This window comes from Equus asinus, chromosome 4 (genome assembly GCF_041296235.1).
Source record: "Equus asinus isolate D_3611 breed Donkey chromosome 4, EquAss-T2T_v2, whole genome shotgun sequence".
NCBI lineage: Eukaryota > Metazoa > Chordata > Mammalia > Perissodactyla > Equidae > Equus > Equus asinus.
This window is the reverse complement of record NC_091793.1, coordinates 78,751,149-78,775,730: the sequence shown is the minus strand read 5'-3', so window position 1 is coordinate 78,775,730 and position 24,582 is coordinate 78,751,149. Positions and strand designations below refer to the sequence as shown.

The 24,582-nt window shown below is 47.1% G+C and overlaps 1 protein-coding gene and 1 long non-coding RNA gene across 2 annotated transcripts in view; both read left to right on the top strand.

Moving 5' to 3' along the window:
- The first annotated feature begins 2,559 nt into the window (after nt 1-2,559).
- Nucleotides 2,560-12,910, top strand: LOC123285285 (uncharacterized). Its single transcript, XR_011502783.1, has 3 exons — nt 2,560-3,201; nt 9,157-9,319; nt 11,716-12,910. It is a non-coding gene; the product is annotated as an uncharacterized lncRNA (long non-coding RNA).
- Nucleotides 12,911-21,087: 8,177 nt separating this feature from the next.
- TMEM163 (transmembrane protein 163) overlaps nt 21,088-24,582 on the top strand; it is a 221,482-nt gene continuing 217,987 nt past the window's right edge. Inside the window, exon 1 of the mRNA XM_044769034.2 lies at nt 21,088-21,584. Within this exon, the coding sequence (XP_044624969.1) occupies nt 21,383-21,584 (202 nt within the window). The 5' untranslated portion in view covers nt 21,088-21,382. The remainder of the gene's footprint in view (nt 21,585-24,582) is intronic.

Genomic DNA, 24,582 nt, shown 5'->3' with positions numbered 1-24,582 from the left:
AATGGCCAGCTGCCAGACTGTAATACAGTATCCTCACTCACCTTTGCCTTGTAGTGGTGGTCATGGGTGGGGTCGCGGGAGCCAAGGAAAATATACATTAGAGAAAGAGCTTCGAGAATTCTTAATGATCACTTAGCTCAATGGTTCTGAGCTTTGGCTGCAACTGGAATCACCTTTGGAATTTTCCAACAATACTGATGCCTCAGTCCCACTACCCAGAGATTCTGATGCAATTGTCTGGGGTGTGGCCAGGGCATCAGCAATTTTTAAACACTCCCCTAGTGATTTTAATGTGCAGCCACGGTTAAGAACCATTGACTGTTTCATTCTCCCTTTACAGTTGAGCTCACTGAGTCCCAGAACTAGAATAAGGCCAAGTGGCTTGTTAGGTGGTATATGAGGATTTAAACTCAGGTTTCACAAATCTTCTATCAATGGTCCTAAGAAGAGTGGGGCATAGCCAGAGAGAAAGACCAGTTTAGAGGGTTGGTGGGAATGCTTGTGATTTCACTGATTTATAAATAATTTCTGTGGTTCATCTAAAAGTTGTGGTTAGATCACTTCAAAAGATTCCCCAGTGAGAGGGTATTAGATGGGGAACCACAGACGCCAGCCCTGGTTAATCTTTCTCCTTCAAAACCAAGCCCTCCCTCGGGAGCGGTGCTTACTAAACTGGGCAAGCAGACTTTAAGTGAGAAAGAACAGAGTTCAGGAGAATGCTGGACTTTTGATCTTGGTGTTCTCAGGGCTGAAGAATTATGAACGGGAATAGGACAGCTAGGCTCAAGAACCTGAAGAGGGACATTAGACAAGTTTACCGGAACCAATTAACAAAAGTTAAGCATTGTAACACTTTTTAAATAATGCCTGCAACAGATTAGTTTACAAACTTTGCAGTGCTTTTGAATCACCTGAGGCAATTTGTAAAAATGCAGATTACGGGGACCAACCTTTAGAATTCTAATTCAGTAGATCAGATCTTAGGAATCTGCACTTTTAAAAATTCCCCCCCTCAACACACACACCACCCCATCTCTGCACTCACACTGAGTGGGTCCAGAGCCCTCAGCAATGGGTGCTAGGAATCCCTCAGAATTTAACTGCAAAATACAACTACAACCATCCTCATCACCACAATTCCTCTCTATCCTTCTCTTTACTTATTGCATGTTTAAGCCATCAGCAATCTTGTCAACACCACTAGCACAATGTATCGAGAATCCTACCAGTTCTTACCATCTTCGCTGCTACCATGTTTGTTTCAGCTACCATCGCTTTCACCGTGGCCCAATGCAACAGCCTGTAACTGATCTCTTTTCTCTCATTCTAATCCACTCTCCACGTAATTACCCAAATTTTTCTAAATAGATTTATTGAGGTAATATGTTACCCTCAATAAATTTCACCCATTGTTAGTGTACAACTCAATTATTTTTAGTAAGTTTATAGAGTTGAGCAACTTTCACCACAATCTAGTTTTAGAACATTTCCATCTCCCCACAAACAGAATTGACCTCTGTTTGCAGTCAGTCTCAGCTTCCACTCCCAGCATGAGGCAACCATTGATCTGTTTTCTGTCTCTATAGATTTGCCTTTTCTAGAAATTTCACATAAATGGAATCATAGTATACATGGTTGCTTATGTCTAACTTCTTTCACTTGGTAAAATGTTTTTGAGATTTATCCATGTTGTAGCATGTATCCATAGTTCATTCCTTTTTCCTTGCTCAATAGTATTCCGTTGTATGGATTTACCAAATTTTTGCTATCCATTCACTAGTTGATGAACATTTTGATTATTTCCAGTCTTTGGTTATTAGGAATAATGCTACTATGAAAATTTGCACACAACTCTTCGTGTAGACATGTTTTCATTTCTCTTGGGTAAATATCTAGGAATATAATTGCTGGGTTATATGGGAACTTTTTATAAAACTTCCAATATATTTTCCAAAGTGACTGTACTGTTTTATGTTCCCACCAACAACGTATGAGTGTCCTAGTTTCTCCACATCTTTGCCAACACTTGGGATTGTCAGTCTTTTTGACAGTTCTAGTACGTGTGTAGTGGTATCTCACTTCAGTTTTAAAATGCATTTCTCTAATGACTTATGATGTTAAGTATCTTTTCATGTGCTTATTAGACATTTGAATACCTTTTTTGATGAACTATCTATTCAAATCCTTTGCTCATTTAAAAACTGGATTGTCTTGTATTCTAATAGTTTGAGTTTGTTTGTTTATTTGGGTTTTGGTAGATTCCTTAGGATTTTCTGCACACAGAATCATGTCATCCATAAATAAAGACAATTTTACTTCATCCTTTCCGATCTCGATGTGTTTTATTTCTTTTTGTTGCCGTATTGCAGTGACTGGAGCCTCCAGTCCGGTATTGAATAGGAGTGGTGAGGGAGGACCAACCTTGCCTTATTCTTGTTTCTGGTCTCAGCGGTAAATCAGTGTTTCATATTAAATACGAAGTTAGCTGTAGGTTTTTCACAGACACCCTTTTTCAGATTGAGGAAGTTGCTTTCTCTTCCTATTCTGTTGAGAGCTTTTATCATGAATGGGTGTTGCTTTTTAGCAAACTCATTTTTTAAAACAAGTATTAGAGATTTAATAGGCTTAATACTAAAATTAGACCATGGGTGAAGCTGGAAAAGGGGGGTCTGGAAGGCTGCAGATGGAAGATCAGAAGAAAAGTCACTAAAGACATGTTTCTGGATTCAGATTGCTAATATTTTGTTAAGGATTTTTGCATCTATGTTCATGTGGATATTAATCTTTAGTTTTCTTATGGCGTCTCTCTGGCTTTGCTGTTACCATAATACCAGGCTCACATGAAGAACTGGGAAGTGTTTCTGCATCCTCAATCTCCTGAAAGATATGTAGGATGGTATGATTACTTCTTTAAAAATTGGTTGAAATTATTCAAGCGATTTAAAAAAAAAAAAATTTTTTTTTTCGAGGAAGATTAGGCCTGAGCTAACTACTGCCAGTCCTCCTCGTTTTGCTGAAGAAGCCCAGCCCTGAGCCAAGATCCATGCCCATCTTCCTCCATTTTACATGTGGGATGCCTACCACAGCATGGCATGCCAAGCAGTGCCAAGTCCGCACCTGGGATCCAAACTGGTGAACCTTGGGCTGCCAAGAAGCGGAACGTGTGAACTTAACCGCTGCGCCACTGGACCGGCCCCTCAGGTAAGATTTTAAAGAGCTATTTCAGATTCTCTCTCTCTTTAGCTTAAAATCCTTCTGTTACTTTCTATCCCATTCAGATTAAGATCCAAACTCCTCACCTGGTTTACAAAACCCTAACTGGTCTCCTCTGTCTACTGTTCCAACCTCGCCTCTCACCTGTCCACCACCCTTGCCCACTGCACTCCAGCCACTTTAGTCTTTTGTCGTCCCTCCAACATACTGAGCTTGCTTTCACCATGCCCAGCTCATTTCTATTTCTGGGGCTTTTCATTAGCTGCCCCCTCTGCCTGAAACGTACTTTCCCCAGGTCATCCCATCATTGGTGCCATCTTGTTTTCAGTTCCCAGCCTGAACCTCACCTCCTCAGAGAGGCCTTTCTAAAGAAGAGGCCAGACTAAAGGATCTCTCTCATCACTCTCTATGACATCACCCTGTTTTAATTCCCTGCATAACGCTTAACCATGCCCTGGAGGTTTTCTTGTTTATTTATCAACTATCTCTTTTCACTTGAATATAAGTGTTTAAGAGCAGGAATCTCACGTTTTTTCTTGCCAATGTCTTCCCACTACCAGAAACAGTGCTGACACCTAGTAGGCGATAACAAATATTGGTTGAACAAAGGAACATCAATAATAACAATAACTGCTGCTCTTTGGGAGCGGGCACTGATTTAAGAACTAGATACTGATTTAAGTGTTTACAAATATCATTTAACTTAATCTCCATAATAATCCTAAATGCAGATATTATACTCCCCTATTAACTGAGAAGGAAATGAAACTTACAGAGGCTAAGTAACACGTTCGTGGCCACACAGCGGTTAGAGTGCAGAACTGGGCACACCCCAGGTTCATCTGACGTCGGAGCCTGAGCTAATCTCTACCTGGACATACATCCTCTTTGGTTACAGGCAGGAAAAGCGGATCCACCATTAAAGGTAGTGACCTCAGGCTGACAGATCTTTGTGAAAGCCCAGGGTGAGGCCCCTTTGTTCCGACCAGAGATCTGGGAGGACCTGAGGAACTGCTGCAAAGACGCCCACCCATGATGCCATCTTGATGAATCATCTACGTCCTTGGACTGGGCTCAGCCTCAGCTTTCATATCCTCTTTTTGAAAATGGATTCGCTCCCTTAAGCACAGTTGGCTTCATCTTTTACATAATGCAAATCCTTATTCCTGTCTTTTGTGAAACCAATTGATGCCTCATGATTTCCTCGTGTCTGTGAGCTTAAGTGCTGGCTGTTTGAGACAGTCTGGCCACAGAAACTAATAAGAACTAAGAGTCACTTGAGAGCTTCTTTTGTTCCAACACTTCACCAAAAGCATCTGAGGGATGATCTCATGTCCTCCTCAGGGCAGCCCCAGGAGATAGCTCTGGTTATTAGCCCATTTTATGGATTAGAACTCTGAAGCTCAAATGGGTTAAATTGTACACCGCAAATCACACAATTAGTCCATGGCCGGTCAGGCACAGGATATGAACCTAGGTCTGTCTAGACTCCTACCGCCTACGCATGCCTATGTTATTGAGTACAGTGTCTGGCAGAGAATCATGCATTACATGGTGTTTACTATTACTTTTGTACAACAGGGATAAACTGATGATGACAATGATAACTCCTAGCATTGTGATGGGCACTTGAATTAACTTATCTCCCCATAGCCCTATAGGGGTGCTATTGGGGCCCACCTAGATCCCATTTAATTTGCCTAGCACCCTGCCCCCAGCAGCTGTGTTGGCTGCTCACAGCTCTCAGCTGCTTCCTTTTTCTGAGCCCTGGGCTGCCTAGAAATGACTGCTTTCCCAGCGAAGGTGACCCTCAGCCAATGATTGACAGACATGCGATGCAAAACGCTGGTCTCTTGTCTGAAGGTCGGATGACTCTGCGGTGCCATCAGTGTTACAGAGCTCCCTGTGGGATCAGGCTGAGGTTAGAATTCAGCTGAACCTACATCTTTCTAGGCTTCTTCCTCTGTTCCATCCTGCCTCCCTCATTCCTCTTCTCCTGAGAGCACTGGCACCAAGAAGCCCCACCTTGGCTGTTACTTCTGTAGAACCCCAGACACGGCCTGTGAGTCCAGAACTACTGTCTGTACTTTGCAGAGGGGGAATGTGAAGCTGGAGGTGCTGTGCCCACTAAAGGCATTCCATGTTGCTGCTGGAGGTGTGACATGACTCGGGGCTCCCTGCCCATGGAGGGAATGTTTTTCTCCAGCTTTCCTCTTTGAAACTACTGCTTCCCAAGGAGAAGAGGAGCAATTTCACCTTCACAGGCTCTATATCCTCTGGGCACACTCTTTATTTTCCTTCCTTCCCTGGCTTCTGTCTCATCATTGTCTCCCTTCATTCACCGTGGACCATGGCTACCAGACACACACAGATAAGCTGGGGGCTGAGGTAGCCATGGATTTGGGTTGCCCAGCATGATTTTCCTCCTGTCCCTTCCTCTGATAGCGCACCCTGCCCCCTACTTCAGCCACAGTGTGGGCACATGACCCAGCCTGGACCAGTGCACCATCCCCTGCTGGTTGCAGAGATTGGTTCAGAAGTGAGCACATGACCAAGCCAGGCCAATCAGAGCCCTTCTTTGGGACGGTTTTGTAGAAACCAAAGGGGAAGACAGCTGCCTGCCTCTGAGATGCTGGAAGGATTTGAATCTGAGGCTGCCTGTGGCCATCTTTCCTGCCACATGGAAAATGACCTGCTGTGATAATGGAGAATAAGCCAACACTCAGGGAACAACAGCACTAAGAGGTGGGGAGAGAGAGAGAGCAGAGGTGTTGACAACACTGATGCGGGCCTGGGTCTGTCACACCTGGTACATCCTGTCCTTCCCGCTTACCAAGCTAGGGTAGGCCTTTCACTGATTTCTGTCTGTTGCACCCGAAAAAGTTTTGTTCAACACTGAGCATAGCTAGTTGTCACTTCCAGGTGAGACAATGTTAGGTGACGGGCTCTGTCCTCCCAAGACCTATCAGCAGCTCTGTCTTCAGAAGGTGAGAATTAGGACCAGAAATCAGGTCTCCTGACTCTGAGTCCAGTTCTCTTTGTTCCAACCCCGGCTTTTCCAGGAAGATAGTTACCAGGCCTTGAGCATGGGTACTGAATGACCAGGATGTGGGTGAGCTGGAAGGGAGCTCAGAGCTGGAGCATCTAATCCAGCCAGAAGTCCCTCAGGCAGAGCTTTCTCACCCAGGTCTTTTTAGCAGGGCAAGATCTGGAGCTGAAGTCAGGAAAGGCAGCTGATGAAAGGCAGGTCCCAGAGATATTTCTGGTCTTTGCTCAACCCCATCAAGGCAGAGTGTCCTCACGGGGCTTTCTGTCCTACTGTGGTTTTCCTTACTATGTTTAATCCTCCAGGGAAAATTTAGGAATCTGCTCGGGGTGAGGCTGAGAGTTCTGATAAAGCGTTCCTGCAGGTGGAAGTCGGCCACAGCCTGGCTCTGCGGGAAGCAGAGAAGTGCACCCACCTTTCCTCTCTGTGCTCGTCTCTGCATCACCTGACCTGCATCTCATGTGCCCACAGCCTTTCCTGCATTAAAATGTCTTCTCAGGAGAGGATCAGCTATCAGTCAACTACACCTTCATGTGAATTTGAAATATTGCATGCTCTTCTCCAGGAGAATTCGGAAACTAGATGTGTATTTGGGTAATAAAAAATACTGTTCCCATTAGAAGACTTCAGCGAGCAATGGGTGTAGGAAGTATTTCTTGGAGCAAAAAGTGGAAGAAGAGTGGGAAAAAAAGCATCCTTCCAAAACCTCCTATTTTCATATGTAAAGATATTCCCGGCTAAAGGGGCTGTGGGGGTCTTATCCCCTTCCTGGAAGTATAAGTGATGATCACAGGTGCCTTTTGGAGACCCTGGAGAACTGATATAGGAGTTGAGATGCAGGTGAAATTTGGAGTTCAGCGGTGGCAGGAGCTCAGTGGGTGTGGGGGAGAGGTGACCTTGAGAAGATATGATGGAGAGTTAGCCCAATCTTGCAGAGCACATTAACCTTCTCACAGAACCTGAGATGGGGCTGGATTCAATTTCACTTAATCTGGAATGTCAGAGAGGCCTCAGCTGACCCCCAGGTGGTAGATAAACAGGAGCAGCTGAGAGACCTCAGTCCTAGGCCTGGCTCCTTCCTCATGGTGTCAACTTAAGCAAATCTCTTTACCCCACGTGGTAGGCTGGACAGTGGCCTCCAGAGATGTCCATGTCCTAATCTCCAGAACCTGTGAATGTTACTTTATCTGGCAAAAGGGACTTCGCTGATGTGATTAAATTGAGGATCTTGAAATAGGCAGATTATCTGGGAGTATTCAGGTGGGCTCAAAGTAATCACACAGATTCATGCAAGAGCGAGGCAGGAGGATCAGAGACAGAGAGAAGTTGATGTGCCCAGGGAAGCAGAGATTGGAGTGATGCAGACAGAAGCCAAGGAGTGCCGTTGGCTTGTAGAAGCTGGAAGAGGCAAGGAATGGATTCTCCCCTGGAGCCACTAGAAGGAACCAGCCCTGCTGATGCCTTGATTTTAGCCCCATAAGACTTCTGACCCCCAGAACCATACAAGAATAAATCTGTATTGTTTTAAGTCACCAAGTGTGTGATCACTTGTTATGGCAGCAACAGGAAACTAGTATACACTGTCATGACTTGAGTTCCTCATCTGTAAAGTGGAGCCTTGCCAAACTCTGGTGACCTCTGAGGCCCCATCTAATTCTCTTTCTCATATTTGCATTCTATGATTATTATCCTGGCTTTCTCTTGGGCTAGATAAAGCTTCTATGTCTTTTCCAGACATTAAGTCAAGGTCCAGTGCACTATAACAAGGACACGCTGCTATTGCCGAGGTGAACCAGAAGCCAGTCACTTGTCTATTTCCATTAAATTAAAAAGTCAGAGAAGAGGTCTCCCCTGCTTATATTTGTTTGGATATGGAACAGTTTGAGCCTATTTCAAGGTGTTGGTATCATGAGATGAGAGCTCAAGGTCGGACTCAGAGGACTTGAAAGTCAGAGTGAAGGTGATAAGCAACAGCTCATGGTGATGAAATTGAACCAATTTTCAAGTCTATAAACAGCTCCAAAGCCTCAGGGTCTCATGAGGTAGTGCCACCCAGGATTACTATTTTGGAATTGAAGTAACATCAGGACATGTTTTCACCTATTGAGGGGCTTTTTATCAGGAGATCTTAACGTGCATTTTTCATCAACAAGTAATTATAATTTTCAGTATCCACATGCGAAAAGGGGAAAAATACATCACAGAGGAGAAAGAAGAACAAAATTTTCAACCCTTAAATAGGGGTTCATTAGAGAACTGGGTTCTAAAGGCCTGAGCAGTTCTGAAAAGGACTATACTCAGGACTTTTAACAGGATGATCGTCGTTAATTCACTCTCTTTCATTAAACCAACAAGTGCTAATTAAACGTCTGCCTTATATCAGGCACTGTTCCAGGCACTTGGGTTACATCAGTGAACAAAATGGGCAAAAGCCCTTGTCCGTAGGGACTGCACATTCTAAACCTGTTTGATGGAGGGTGGCATTACGGACAGGTCACTTGGGTACACCATGTCCATTGGCAGAAACACTGATGGCTATAGAGTTGGGGGACTGCCCCAGGCCCCACTCACGGGAACTGAGTCACTTTGTCAGCTTGAGTCTTGGGCAGCCCTTCCTCCTTCCCTCCCACCCAGCTGCATCTCCTTTCAACGGATGTGCGTGCAGCCCAGCAGGAAGAGTTGGGCTTGTAGAGCCAGATTCTGGGCTTCCAGTTCTGGCTCAGCCACGCCCAGCTCTGTGCGACCCTGGGAAAATCACTTTCAAGCTCTGTGAGCCTCAGTTTCCTCAGCCGTAAAATGAAGATGATGATAATTACTTTGTCTTGCTGTGGGTATTAAAGAAGGGGAAGTGCCTGGCCCAGAGTAGCACTGATTCTATTACTTGTTCTCACTCCTAGTTCTGGGCTGGATGAGCCCTGGTGCAAATAGTTACCCTGGAGTGGAAGTAGACGTGGAACACAGCGCCAAGGAGGAACATCAGAACTGAGGGAGCCAAGCCGTTTTGTGGATGGTAACGAGACAGCAGGCACTGGGCAAGGGGCACAGCTGGGAGAGTGCAAGGTAATCATTCATTCATTCATTTATTAAACAAGTGTTCACCAAGCCCTCCTGTGTACATGCGCACTGAGTTGGGACCCTCAGAGGCTGAGAGAAAAGATGAGCATAGTCCAGTGAGAGAGATAGAGATGTAGCAATTACAATACAGTGTCATATGTGCTTCGATAAAGGCGTGCACTGGTAGCCTTCTGGAAAAGGAGTGGGGGCTCATCTCCCTGCTTAGGCATGGGAAGGGTGTCAGAGAAGGGTTCCCAGACAATGTCACCACAGAACTGAAGGCATTAAGCGGGTGGAAGGGCATTCCAGGCAAGGGAAAAGCAATGGTGAAGGCAGAGGTGTGAGTGAACCTGGTGATTTGGGGGAACCCAGGATGTGAGTATGGCGGGAGCTGGAGCTCCAGGGTGGAGGTGGGAGACCCTCAGGGGCCAGAACATGGAGGGCTTTGTCTGTCAGTCTAAGGAGCTTATAAACATTAACCTGAAGTAACGAGGAGCTACGGATGGACTTTTAGTTGGGGAAAGACATGACTAAACTCGTGTTTTAGAACTGTTCCTCTGACTGCGTTGTGGAGAATGAGTGGCATGGGGAGAGCAGTAAAGGTGGAAGCAGAGAGACATTGGGAGGCTCTCGCTCAGTTCCCCTGAGCATGAGGATGGCCTGACTTTGGGAAAATGGCAGTGGGGCTGGACCCGTGGTTCTCCCTTTGGCCGCACGTGGAACCCCATGGACAAATTTTTTAAAATACTGATGTCCAGGCCCCACTCTTGATTAATGAATTCAGAATATTATGGGGGGGGGGAGTTGGGCGTGGGTTTTAAAAAGCTCTCTAGGTGACTCTAATGTGCAGCCAAGGTGGATGACCACTGGGTTAGAGAGACAGGAAAGGGGAAATATCTTCGATGGGGTTTCTCAGAATTACCTGAGAATGTTTATTAAAAGTGCAGGTTCTCCAGCCCCATCGCCGAACTAGTGATTCAAATCTCTGGCCTGGGAACCTGCATTCACAAAGCAGTGCTTCTTAGCTCCCAAGACTGGAAAACCTCTGTTCTATAGGCATATTGAGGGAGGCAACCAGCAGAACCTGGGAGGAGCAGAGTGGGAGGGATCATCCAACAGAAGTCCAGGAGGACACAGGGAGAAGGGACCCAGGGACCACCCGGACAGGGATGGGAGGTCAAGGGGGCTCCATCTGGCTCAGAAAGGAGTTACCATCGCATGCTTGGGTCTGGGCATTGTATTACTGCTCTAGGGCAGCCGTGACGAAGTACCACAGACTGCGGGGCTTAAACAGCAGAAATTTATTTTCTCTCAGTTCTGGAGGCGGGAAGTCCAAGATCAGGTGTCAGCAGGCTTGGTTTCTTCTGAGGCCTCTCTTTGGCTTGTAGATTGCCATCTCCCTGTGTCCTCACAGGGTCTTCCCTATGTGTGTCTGTGTCCTAGTCTCCTGTTTGTATAAGGACACCAGTCATACTGAACTGGGGCCCACCCTAGAGACCTCATTTTAACTTAATTACCTCTTTAAAGACCCCATCTCCAAATATAGGCACATTGCGAGGTATCAGGGGTTACAGCTTCAACACAGGAATTTTGGGGGCCACAATTCAGTCCATAGCAGGCATCTCAGAGCTGGAAAGAGAGAGTAAGACAGACAGGCTCCGACACCCACAAGAAAGGAGAGCACATATGTAGAACATTTCTAGGAAGGACAGGGAGAAGACACAGGCCTGAAGTATAGCAAGAGAGTTTTTGGATTAGACTTCAGAAAGTCTCCGACAGGAAGGAGCAGAGCCCCGGGACACCTTGTTCAGAGACTGAATCAACTCTCCGTCAGGGAGATGAATAAAAGGGAAAAAAGTTACGATAGAAACTAGAAAAATATTATGAAGGAGAGAAAAGAAAGAATTGTGTTTATGGTTGAATGTAATGGAAATGTTATTTCATGCAAGGTTCTTTATATCAAATATTTTGTAATAAGCCTCCAAATTGCTTGCAGGTGACTTTCTATCTAAGCGTCTGGGTGTGATTGAATGAATTCTGGTGTGAAGGCAGGAGAAGGGCTGGGGGAACGCTGGGCTTCATTTCAATCCTCCGAGCCCATCAATTTCAGGTTTCTCTTGGCCAAATAACATTTTCACATCCCCCAATCTGCATTCTGTTTCTGCAACTTGCTTTTATTTCCTTTCAATCTAAAGCAACAATGAAATATTTCCTATCCCCTTGAAAGATGTAGTACAGCTCATATCTGTATTAAATAAAATGATAAAAGAAAAGCAATCTTTTCTTTGGATAGAGACTGGTAGAGATGTACCTCGCTGACTTTTAAAGAACATCACGTCCTCTTGTGTTCACGAACTTTAGGTACAATGAAATAATTTTCTTTTTTTTTTTTTTTGAGGAAGATTAGCCCTGAGCTAACATCTGCCGCCAATCCTCCTCTTTTTGCGGAGGAAGAATGGCCCTGAGCTAACATCGGTGCCCATCTTCCTCTACTTTATATGTGGGACGCCTGCTACAGTATGTCTTGGCAAGTGGTGTGTAGGTCTGCACCTGGGATCTGAACTGGCGAACCCCGGGCCACTGAAGTGGAACGTGTGAACTTAACTGCTGCACCACCAGGCTGGCCCCACAATAAAGCATTTTAAAATGTCTCTTTCAAAAATTACTTTTTATCATCTGTTTGAGATATTGTTCAGGATGAAATGGTCAATGTAGAATTTTTGTAAATGTTTAAAACGATCTAAATATTCACCAGTTAGGGAAATGATTAATTATTTTGTACCCATATGATGGAATACCTTACAATTTCAAAAGCTGAGGTAGATTTATATGTACATAAAGTTGCAGAATTGTGTGATCACATTGTAGTTAAAAATTACATATATGTATTCGTGTATAGATGAGTGTATATTTAGACAAAAAAAAAATGGTCTCAAAGGATATTCATTGTAGTGAATAATATGGTGGCCTTCCCAGCATCCATCCCCATTACCCTATTGCACAGTTTGGATGGAATTGACCCCATGCCCAACTCCAGAGGTTGGCCCTATTCATGGAGCCAACTAGGAAAATTTCATCCTTTCTGCCACAGAGATTAATTCAAGAATGGAAACCAACCCAATCAATACTTGGCATTCCCCAGGCCTCAGTGATGGGTTCATAAGTAAGCACATGGCCAAATTCGGTCCAATCAGAGTGAAGCCTAGGATGTTCACTCCATGGTTGTTGAGTTTCTCTCTCTCTTCCCTCTCTTCCTTTCCTTTCCCTCCCTACTCCTCTCTCTGATGAAGCATGTGGCCCTGTAGCCAGCAATGTCACAATCACGAGGTGAGCCAGACTTGGGATGAAGCTGATGTCTTGGAAGGTAGAGCAAGGAGAGAGAAACGGAGTCTTTGGTGACACAGTTGAGTGACTGAATTAAACAAATCCTGAAGCCTGCCCTTCCTCTGGGCTTTGAGAAGCTCTTTACATTTTCTGTTGAAGATGGTCAAATGAAATGGTGGATGTGGTGTTGTTTGTAACAGCCAGGCATTGGAAACAACCTAAATGTTCATTCACTCAGAAAAGGATTAAATAAATTATGAGAACCAGAAGATTATCTTCGTTGTTCTATCCATTTTGAATGGAATTTTCTCCTGCTTGTTATATAGTCTTCATGGACGCATGCATCAAACTGTTTGAAGTGTTTAACCTTGGGAATGGGGTGTTTGTGTGTGTATGTGGTCAGAGGGCTGATGGGAGAAATTCTTTCATTTTGTACATTTTTGTGCTTCTGTTTAAACTTTTTATAATAAGCATGTTATTTTCTCTTATAATTGTTTTTTAATTATATAAAATATATAAGTTTTCACAAATTAGTTCGTATCAAAGCAATGTTGGAACTATTTCAGTCTATCCCTGGTGAGGGGGTTAGTGATTGAAAGGGGACAAAGGAGGGGCTTTGACGGGAGTGATAATATTCTGTGTACCCAAGTGGGTCCATGGGGCCGGCCTGGTGGCATAGTGGTTAAGTGCATGCTCTCTGCTTTGTTGGCCCAGGGTTTGTGGGTTTGGGTCCCGGGTGTGGACCTATACACCACTCACCAAGCCATGCTGTGGTGGCATCCCACATCAAAATAGAGGAAGGTTGGCACAGATGTCAGCCCAGGGCCAATATTCCTTACCAAAAAAAGAAAAGAAAAGAAAAGAACAGAATGTAGCTGAAATGGGTCCGTGTGTGCTCACTTTGTGAAAATAGATTGACCTTTAACCCTAAGATTTGTGTATGTCATCTTCTAATGTATGTTAAGTAGCAGGTGAGTGTATCAGGAAAGACTTGCAGACAATGGAACTCTTGAAAGAACAGAAGGTGCTGTGTGTGCCTGCATTTGGCTAGGGTTGCAGGAGAGCCCGGAAGACTCATCCAGGAAGAGAGAATGGCAAGGGCAAAAGCCCAGAGGTATGAATGAATTATGCAGGCAAGTTTGTGGAACCAGAGAAATTTTGCCCAGTTGGAGCGAGAGGAGCTGGAGAGATGGGGAGGGTCAGTACAGCAGGAGAGGAAGGTGGCAGGACATAGAGCAAGAGGGCCTTCCCTACCAAGCTACAGACTGAAGGCTTTGTTCTATAAACAGTAGCGAACAGAGGAGCAGCATAGTTAGAGTGATTTCTTGGGAAAAGCACTGTAACAGAGTGTGGAGGGTGCTGGAGGGGCTGGACCAGAGGAAGCCAGACTGGCCAGGAGACGACTGCAGTAATACAGGCAGGAGATGGAGGGGCTGCAGGGACACAACAGGGGCCCCACTGAAAAGGAGGGAATGATTTAAGGGGTGTTAGGCTGGAATCGACCGAGGTTAGTCACCTGCTGCTTGTAAGATGCGAGGAAGGTAGAGTCAAGGGGAGGTATTTCTTGACTTCTGGCTCAAGATGACAGGGTGCAGGGTGCTGCAAGTCACCAATAAAGGGAGATTGAAGAGGCACAGGTTTTGGGGGAAAGACAGTGAGTTCTGCATTTGGACACATTGAGTTTGGGGGACTTACTCAGCTGGAGATATTCAGGGACAGTTGGATTTAGGGGTCTGGGGGTTCCGTGGAGGTCAGAGGAGAGCAAGGGGAGAGTAGAAGCCATAACCTTCCCTTTTTTTTTTTTTTTTACATGAGCAGAAGAAAATGAAACAGTTATTTTGAGCTTATATAACTCCCTCTTCCCATATCAGATTCAGTTAACTTCGTACTTTATTCTGTTAATGCCCTACTCTTCCATGCCTCTGACATTCCGTCGAGTGCAGTGAGATGACCCATTAGTCATGCACACGCAGTATCCCCTAGCAACCTCTGACTGGGTTCAGTACAAACTGCTTTAGCCAAGGAAAACCTACCCCTCACAATATGTACATGGTTATTCTGGATAGAACTGTCTATAAATATTTTTATTATAAAATAAAACACAGACACGGAAAACCACACAAGTAAAATATATGGCTTAATAAACTATTATTAAGCAAGCGGTACCCAAGTCAAGAACAGGAACTTTCCCAGCCACCCTAAAAGCCCCTTCAATATGCCCCATCCCAATCCCAGGCCCTTTTTCCCCCAAAGGGAACCACTGCTTGGGGAGAATTGTGGATCTGCACATTTATACCAAGTTTTAGCTAATTTTATCACACAATCTTCATGCCCACATCGCCATTTCCTGGGATGTCCTCCCATCCTTGCAAATCACTGTCAGCACACACCCCCATGAAGCACTTCCTGTGGCCTTTGCTACATGTGGAATGCCCACCGTGTGTGCCTAGCATTGAGGAATCCAAGAGTAAGGTCCTAGAATCTGCCCCCTCTCTGTCCTGCATGATGAGTTACTTATACTTTGACTTTTCCCTTCTGTTAATTTTGTCCCCACATTCCCCCTTTCCTGACAATATTGTAGTGTTTTTCAAAGTAGAAACAAAACCTACTGCTGGTACATTCCAGGCCCTTGCCACTCAGAGGGTGGTCGGTCCACCCGCAGCACTGGCATCACTTGGGAGCTTGTTAGAAATGTGGAGAATTGGGTCCACCCCAGGCCTATTGAACTGAAATCCGCATTTTATCAAGATCCCCAGGTGGTTCTTGCAAAAGTTCAAGTTGAGAAGCACGGTCCTTGAGCAGGGCTTTCTCACGCTTGGCTGCACAGTGAATCACCTGGGGGGTCTTCCTAAAACACTCCTGGCCATGGGGGCTGCCAGTCAGAAAAAGCTGTCCACCCCTGCTTTGGTGGTGGCCTCCATCGTGGCCGTGGCAGTCCTCATCATCGTGCTTGTGCCGATACACTGCTGCCAGCTCTGAAAACACTGTGAGGGGTGCTGGGCCCTCATCTGCTGGCACAAGAAGCCCAGTGCCCTCCTGAAGGGAAGGGCTGATGGCTGCCCCTCAAGCAGCGGTCTGAAGAGCCCAGAGGAGGAGTTTGGCCAGGTGGACTTGGGCAGCCCGATGAAGAAAGGACTTCTTCAGGACCGTCCAACGAGGGAGGCCCGGGACATGCCAGCAGACCTTTCCTACTATGGCTGCAATCACCTGTGCAGTGCACTGGGTCAGGGGGTTGGTTTTCACATGAGGACTTTTTTTTTCTTGAGGAAGATTAGTCCTGAGCTAACATCTGCTGCCAATCCTCCTCTTTTTGCTGAGGAAGACTGGCCCTGAGCTAACATCTGTGCCCATTTTCCTCCACTTTCTACGTGGGACGCCTACCACAGCATGGCTTGCCAAGTGGTGCCATGTCTGCACCTGGGATCGGAACCGGCAAACCCTGGGCTGCCGAAGCGGAACGTGCGAACTTAACCGCTGCACCACTGGGCCGGCCCATTCACATCAGGATTTTTAACAGCATCCCAGTAGGGTGACCAAGTGTCCCTACTTTCCTAGGACTTGGAAGCTTCAGTGCTAAAAGTAGAAACGTCCTTGACAAGCCAGGACAAGTTGGTCACCCTAATCCTCATGAGTGTAATGTGCAGAAGGAGTTGAGATGCATTGCTCAGGAGAGCACATGGCAAAGGCGGGCAATACCATCCTATTTAGAGTGTAAGTCCCTCTGAGGCAGAGCTGGCATTGAACAGTTCTTTTTGTATGTCTTAATATTTTGATATTTTGCATAAAAGCCTCTTAATAATGCTTATTGCTAATATGGTGCTTCTCCAAATGTTCCATAGTCATGCACTCATAATTTTTTTTATGGGAAACGGAGTTTATAATTTAACACTCACACCTGCAGGCCTGTGTATGCAGCCACACTTCCAAGAAAAGATCTCAGGGCCCTTCCTACACAAACGCTGTTCTGGGCTGACCTTGGCAGTCAGTTTAGACACTCCATCCCGGAACAGCTCCTTACCCAGCCCCAGGGTCAGGCCCACGAGGGCTCATTAGCTCTAAGCGTTGCCTATGTTTCCTCAAGACTTGCAAAAGATGAACAATATGTTTATATTTGGTTTTCCAAAGCCCACAAGTGTAACAAAGTAAAACAAGTATACTTTAATCTGAAATCTGATGCAGGGAGTCAAGTGGAGAAGCCATGCTTTTGGCCATTTCTAGATTCCGCCAGAGTGGCCATGTAGGGTAGTGGTTAAGGGCAAGGCCTGGGAGACCCGCTCTTGGGTTGGTTAGCAATGCTATTCAACCCGAGCCTCAGTTTCTTTATCTTTAAGATGGGATGCTGATAATACCTGCTTTATGGGGTTGTGACGACTCCGTGGACTCTTATGTGCAATGTCCTCAGAACTCATGACCCTTGCTGGCAGCTCCACCACGAGTAATGATGACTTTCATTCCAGTGGAGGCTCTTACTGCCTGCTTTGTTCCCTCTGGCTTCTTGACCTTTCTTCTCTTTCCTGTGTGGATTCCCAGGATTAAGGATCTGGAGACATTTACTGAAAATGTAAAAAGGAACAGGTAAGAACAAAAAAGACACCACTCAACTTCGTATCGTCTTTGAATAGTCAGGTTGCATGCCCACGGGTTCTTACCCAAATGTGCCTTTTTAAAATGTCCTGGTGGAAGCCTGGTGATTTGAGAATTTGAGATTTCATAAAATATCCTGAATCCTTAAATATACTAAAAACAAGTTCCAGTAAAAGTCAGTGGAATAGGCTTAAAATTGCAAATATTAGTTTAATTATTGTCACATTCTGTTTCTTACCATTGTTGATGAATGTCACTCTTCTGGTGACTGCGTTGAAGTTTCCAATTACTTTGTCTTTCCATGGTCTCTCTTCTGCAATGCACATTCAAAGCTCAAGGTTAGACGTCTACCTGTCACACTCAAGCCTTCCCATCTCCCCCACCTCCCTTTATTTTACTTTTTTTTTTTTTAGTAGACTTTTTTTTTAGGACAGTTTTAGATTAGCAGAAAAATTGAGAAGACAGTACAGAGTTCTCACCTATGCTGCACCCAGTTTCCCATACTACTGACATCTTACATTAGTAAGGCACATTTGCTGCAATTAATGAACCATAATCGATACATTATTACTAACTAAAGTCCAAGCTTTAGTCAGATATCCTTAATTTCTACCTTTTTCTGTTCCAGGATCCCATGCGGGATACCAGTGACATTTAGTTGTTGTGTCTTAGGCTCCTCTGGGCTGTGACAGTTAAGCCTCCCTTTTTAGAATTATTTTATATTATTCACTGTTGCGATTATGAAATGGAATTCATAGATAGTACCTATACACAGAAACATCAATGTAATGACCTAATTATAATAAAAGAGGAGTAAAAATAAAGCCACAGACATTTAAAATGTATTTGCTTTTATAAATGCTCAGGCAGAACTGCATTCTAAGTCCTAAAGAAGTAGCCAGATATTTGCACCTACTATAATTTAAGAGCAGTAAGACAAGACTCTGGAATATTATTGACACTGTTTATTTTTGACATTTTTAAATAAGACCTAAATAAAAATATTCACATACACATGTGGAATTACTGGGCTCGTGGCAGGTCTACATTGACAGGTGCACATGTGTTAATTGCTGACTTAGATGCCATGAGTGGAACTGGCTTCAGAATCCTGGTTTTCCAAAATGGTGAACAAAATACAGTCTTTCCTAGACTTGCCCGGTAGTTGCATTACAGAAAATTCAGTATGGTGCAAAAATATTTCGTGTTTATACATAAAACAGAGTTAGGGTTCTAATGTGATTAGAAGCACATTTAAACTGCCCCAATGACCAGTCTGACATATGAAAGCCATGTGGGACACAAACAGTCTTCATTGTGCTGCAAAGTCCTGTGCACGGCATTCCCTGGCCACCCCTGACTAATGCCAGTGGCCCTCCACCATCACTGTGATAACAATTAAAGCACCTGCAATTTTCCAAAATTCCCCCTAGGGGGCGGTACGGCTGTGGTGCTGGACAGAGCTTAACAGGAGACTGGCCCTGATTCCTCTGTAAAATGATAGCTGTAATTGAGTGATGAAGACAATGAATGTAAAACATTTAGCGAGATGCCTGGCACACGTTATGTTATGTCCTCCGACAACGTAAACTAATATCATCACCCAGTCAATCAGCAGAGATTGTTTGGGGGAATACTGTGTCCTTGGCATCCTGGTAGATGTGGGGAAGTGAAAATGGGGATCAGGCAAGCACCACAATCCCTGCCTCACACATGGGACAAGCAGTGAATTATTAAACACAGTTCACCAACGAGAGTGCCCAGGCGAGGCTGGAGTCAGAGAAATCTTTCTGGAGGAGACAAGAGTGGCTTATTGAACCAGGGCAGCTGGAACTGGAAGGAAAATATATCTATCCTATGAATAATAAATAACTCCTAGATCCTTATGTCTCAAAGCGTGGTCTTCAGATCAGCAGCGTCAGCAGCACCTGGAGGTTTGCTGGCAATCTCAGCCTCTACCCCAGACCTAGTGAGATAGAATCTGCATTTTAACAAGGATCCTGGGTGTTCATCTGCATGTTCACATTTGAGATGCGCTGGACTAGAGAAACAACTGAGGACCCAGAGGAAAATACAATGACATTTGCTTCTTTGAGAGAACACAAACCTTGGAGTGGGGGAGGAGGGTGGGCAGAGCTATATTGTGGAGGGTAGTTAGGTAGTGAGAATCACAAAGGTGGTCCTAGCACAATTTACATCAGAAATGTAGATGTGGGTGTGTGTGTGTGTAGTATTCAAATAAAGATTCCCAGCCGGATCCCAGATCTATTGAATCAGAATCTCAAAGAGCAACGAGGAGTCAGCATTTAAATAAATGAAAGCCTCCCAGATAATTCTTAGAATGGGGAGGGAGCTTAAAAAAATACCCAAGGTAAGGTCCCAGACCAGACCGATTTCATCACCTACAATATTAGAATCTCTATCAGTGGGTGAGTCCTGAGTATTTTTGTTCTTAAATTCCCCAGGTGACTCTGATGTTTGCGCCATTGACAGAGGGATTAAATGGGATAACCAGGAGGAAAAAAGTCTGGGCAGGGGAGAGCACTGAGGTGGAGCCGGGGTGTCTGAAAATACCTGAAAGATTGTCAACCAGAATTGGTGGGTAGAAGTTTTCGTTGTTTTTTATCCAAATAATCATAGCGTTTTTCTTTCTTTTCTTTTCTTTCTTTCCTCCCTCCCTAGCAAGAAGAGGCCTTTGAAATGACCTAGTTCAACTGTTCCATTTTGCAGTTCAATTAGTGGTCAAAAAGGTAAAGCGAGTTGGCCAAGGTCAACTCAGATATTCTCATTCCAACCCAACAGCAACAACAAAATAAAGTTATACCCTCTTCCCATTTCTAGTGATGTTGCACTCCACCACAAAGGCACTGAAATCCCACTCCGGTTTCGATCGCAGGCAAAGCGAGAATGAGAGAGGAAACCGGTTACTTTTCAAAAAACAAGGTGCCCGCCCCCCCGTCCCCCCCGCAAAGTAGGCAGGCTTTAAAATGAGGAATTGGCAATTTACAAGACTCATTAAATTTAAAGACTGATATCCATCTAAAGACGAAATCTAGATTCTAGAGTTTGGGTGTTGATACCATTAAATTCAAGCTGAATTTGATAAATGGCGGGTCCGCCTCTGCACCTCTCGGAGCTACGAGGGAGCGGGCGCGGGCCCGGAGAGGACGAGGGCGCGGCCTCGCTGCGGAGACTTGCCCGACCGCGCAAGGGTACCAGTTCGGCGCGGCCAGAGGTGGGGCCATCGGCCGCCCGGGATGGCCAGGAGAGGCTTCTCGTAGGAGGGAGGGTTCGATTCGAGTCCTCAAAAACGGCAAGATTTGGATACTCAGAGGGGAAATAGCGAGCTGATGGGGTACTGGCTGGGACAAAGGCCCAGGGATAGTGGCAGTGGGGGAGCTTTGGGGTTCAGACATATTTCAGAGCGCCCTGTGGCCCCAAGGATACCCGGTCCCCTTAAGCTGGAGTGGAGGGAACAATTGGGAGGGCAGTCAAAGATCCTAGAAGAAGGTCCGAGATGGACGGGCTTGGGGACAGGTGAACATCGTTTTCTCGGGATGAGCGGAGAGGATGGCAGCCCCAGAGGAGACCATGCACAGCCTCTGAAGCTTGTGCAGCTCCAGAGGAGAAAGATGCCAAATTAGGGCGCTGCCCGCTCTCCTGCCCGAGCGCGGCCACTGGTTCCCCGGACGGCAGAGGAATCGGGTCCAAGGGGGCCCCTCTGGGTACCGTCCTACGGCGCGGGTGGAGCAGTCTCCCGCCACACCCTCACCAGGCCCTGCCCGAGGCGCCTTTTGGTCCCCGCGACCCCAGTAGTCCCTCTACCCCGAGCCTCCCAGCATTGGGCCGGGCCGGATCCCTCCCTCCCCACCGACCTCGGTGCACCGGCACCGGCGCTGGGGCCTCGGGGCGGGTCCCTGCCGCACGCACCTGCCCCCGGGGGCGGAGCGCGGCGGCGACAGCGCGGCCCCAGCCTCCGCCACCGGCCGCCTGAGCCGCGCGGCTCCTCGACACCCCCCGCCCCCCTACAGCCGGCGCACCTCCACTCCGCGGCGCCCGCCCTCCCTCTCCGCGTGGTCCGTCCGTCCCTCCGCTCGCTCCGAGCCGCCGCGCCTCGCACTTCTGACTCGTCGCCGCCGCCGGGATCCGCCGCCCCGCGCCATGGAGCCGGCCGCGGGCAGCGAGCGCCGCAGCGCCCCGGGCCCCGCCGTCCCGCCGCCGCCCCGGGGCCGTGCGCCCTTGGCTGCCGCTCCCGGCCCGGGCCCGCTGAGCTCCCCGGCGCGCGAGCCGCCGCAGTCCGAGGAGGAGCGGCAGCTGCGGATCAGCGAGAGCGGCCAGTTCAGCGACGGGCTGGAGGATCGAGGTGAGCGCGCGCCGCCCCGGGCTCCTTCCCCCAGCCGGTCCCTTCCCCGGCCGGGCGGCGCGGTTAGGTCCGCGGCTCCGGGCCCGCCTCTCCCCGCTCGCGGGCTGGGCCGGGCCGGGCGGGGGCTCGCGCCGCGGCGCGCGCGGGGGCGCGGAGCCGGGACTTCCCCGCGAAGGCACGGAGAGCGCAGGGCGGCAGCCCCACCTTCCGCGGCAGCAGCTCCTTCCCCAGAACCCGAGAAGCGGGCTGCCACCTGGGCGACCCCCCCTGGGCCCGCGCCCTCCTCCCCGCCAGCCTCCGGTCCTCCGGCACCCACTGGAAAAGTTTGCGGGAGGCGTTCTTTTGCTTTCGAGCCGAGCGCTCCCGGGGGACGGCCGGTCCTGCTCACCTCGGAGGGACCTGAGCTCGGTGCATCCTCCTTCCCGAGCCCCCTGCGACCCCCGCTGGCTCCCCGGGAGAACTTCCCACGGCGGTTTTAGCTTCGAGGAGTTTACTCGGCGGCCGCCAGGGTGCCCGCCCCGGCGAAGGGGAGTCGAGAGGCCCCCGACCCTCCCTTACAGGGGACCCAGTTGACCGTGGGTCACTGCCTCACTGTCCGATCACGGGGACAGAGGACTGGGACACTTGGGTCTGGGCCACTCAGCTCATGTGGATGGATGCCACTGAAACCTGGTGGTTCCCAGAGCGCGCGTCTCCAGCGCCTTCAGAACCCCTCCCAAGAGACTGCCCCGGAGCCCCGCAAACGTCCCTTTCCTGGGAGGCCAAACCCTACCTTCCGACCGTCAGCCGGTGTCCCTTTGAGTTCCCCGCATGAAACGGGAGAGATTCCTCTGTTCATTTCTGTCTCCCTCCTCCTACATCCCTCTTTCCCTCCCTTCCTCGTTTCCTTTTGGCTAAGAGGGAACCTTGTTCTTGGCCACGGCCACGTCTACACCTTTTCTGCTTCTTGCTGAATCCAAGTCGGCCCCCTCAAAAAGTCTCAGTGGTTCTGCTGAAACCAGCTAGTGGCCGAAGCGGGATTCTTGCAGCCAGGCCCTTCGGGGGAAGCCGGCTCATCGCCATCTCCACCCCCATTTCTTGGAAGCCTTATTTTGCTGGCTGTGGCGGATTTTTATATTTTAGTCTTAGCAGGTTTCTGTCCTATTCTTAGTATCTCCTATACATTTTTATTCCAGTTTAGTGTTCGGATGCACGATCTCTTTCCTCTTAGAAATTTTAAACGGTAGCGTGTGAAATAGAATGGCATGGAAACGGCAGTTCTCAGAGAATCGGCAGAGATGCTCGGCGAGAACTGGAGCCGCTCCAATTGCAAGGAGTTCTGCACCTTTGTTGCAGTTTCTCCTCCTGTTCTCACATCACTAGATAGCATTTTAGAGCTGCTGATTGCTGACATCACGAGCACCCAGCAAAACATAGTTTTATTATAGGTCGCGTTAATTACCTTTCCCTCGGCACCTGATGTTGTAGGATTTAAACATTTTGTATTGAAGAAAGAATTGTGGGCTGAGCTTATTTTTGTAGCATTGCAGGTCATCTGTAAAAGCTGGCCTGTGTCTCCCCACCCCACGAGATGACAGGAGGGAAAAAGTGCTAGGGTGAGTTAATATTTAGCATCGTTTTGTAGCTCATGCTCAAGTATGAAAAGCCCTTCTGAATTCCTTCTTAAGGTTATTTTTCACTGGTCAACTGGATTTCATTTTCCATTATGTTATGGCGTGAAAGCGTTCAGTGTTCATAAACTGTCACTGTGTGAAAGCATCGCATACCACACACAGCCTCTCTGTTAGGATGAGCCTTGTCCCCCAAAGAACCCAGTGCTGTGTGGCATTGAAAGCTGAAAGTCAGTGTGACATTCTTTTGTCTGACCTATTCCTGATGGCAAAGAGTTAATGATGAATGAGTCATTTTTATTGAATAAATCAGAGGGTTACCTGGGGAGATTTATTATAATTTTTGTGCTTTATTTTTTCTTCTGGGGCTGCATCTTTCCAATAGCGGTTTTTGTATCCTTTGGGAGCAGTTGGATTGCTGCTACCTATTTCCTGATGGTGAGAGGATTTGGGGAGGAGGAAGCCTCAGCAGTTGCCTGCTGTGCATCTCTCCATCATGCCTGGCTTGCTTTCTTCTAGGCCTGAATATCTACAGGGGGTGTCGGGGGCGGGCACCCTGGAGGTGTACCTATGTTTGGACTTCCCTCTTGTCCTAACTTCCTTCTAAGCTAGCAGGACCTTGTTACAGACTGGGTCTAACTCCGGTCAGAGGCTGGCTTTATAATCCAGTGTTTGGGGACTTGAGAGATATTTTACCCTTAGAACTGTTGTGGGCTGGTTCCCAGAAACCCAGCTAGCTCATATTGTCAGGAACTGCAGTGCCATTTGGCTGAGGCTTGTAGTTCAGGGAGCAAACCTTAAGGGGCTAAACACACAAAAAACACGCCAAGTTTGTCTTAGGCATTTCCTCCTCTTCCCTTTTAATACGTGCTCTTCTCTCCATAAGTGTTTTCCCAATCATTCTGCCCTAAGCCTTAGGGCTCAGCCTCCTTAGCACGTCAGAGGCTGCAGCATTTCCTACTACTTTCCCATCTAATGAGTATTCCCCTTCCTTCAGAGAATCCAAGCATGACTAACTCTTAGGAGAAAGCAATTGGGACTAATTCATACTAGCATGGAAATGACTGATGGCTTCAATCTCCCCACATATATTTGCCTTTCCCCCACCCCCAAACAATAAAGTATCAGTCAAAATTACAAATGTGTGAAATTTGAGTGAGATTAGAAATATGAATGTGGAGGCCAGCTCTGTGTAGGAAGGACCCAGCCCAGCATGCAGATCTAAGCCATGCTTTAGCTTCTCTAGGCTGTGCTGCCTTTCTTCTACCTTTGAAGCACGGCTTCCTGAAAATGTTAGGAATTCTCACCATATCTCCATGGTTTGCCTGCCAAGATGGGGGCAGAAGTGGAGGCGCCTGATTGCAGACTGTTCATTTATGAGCAGGGTC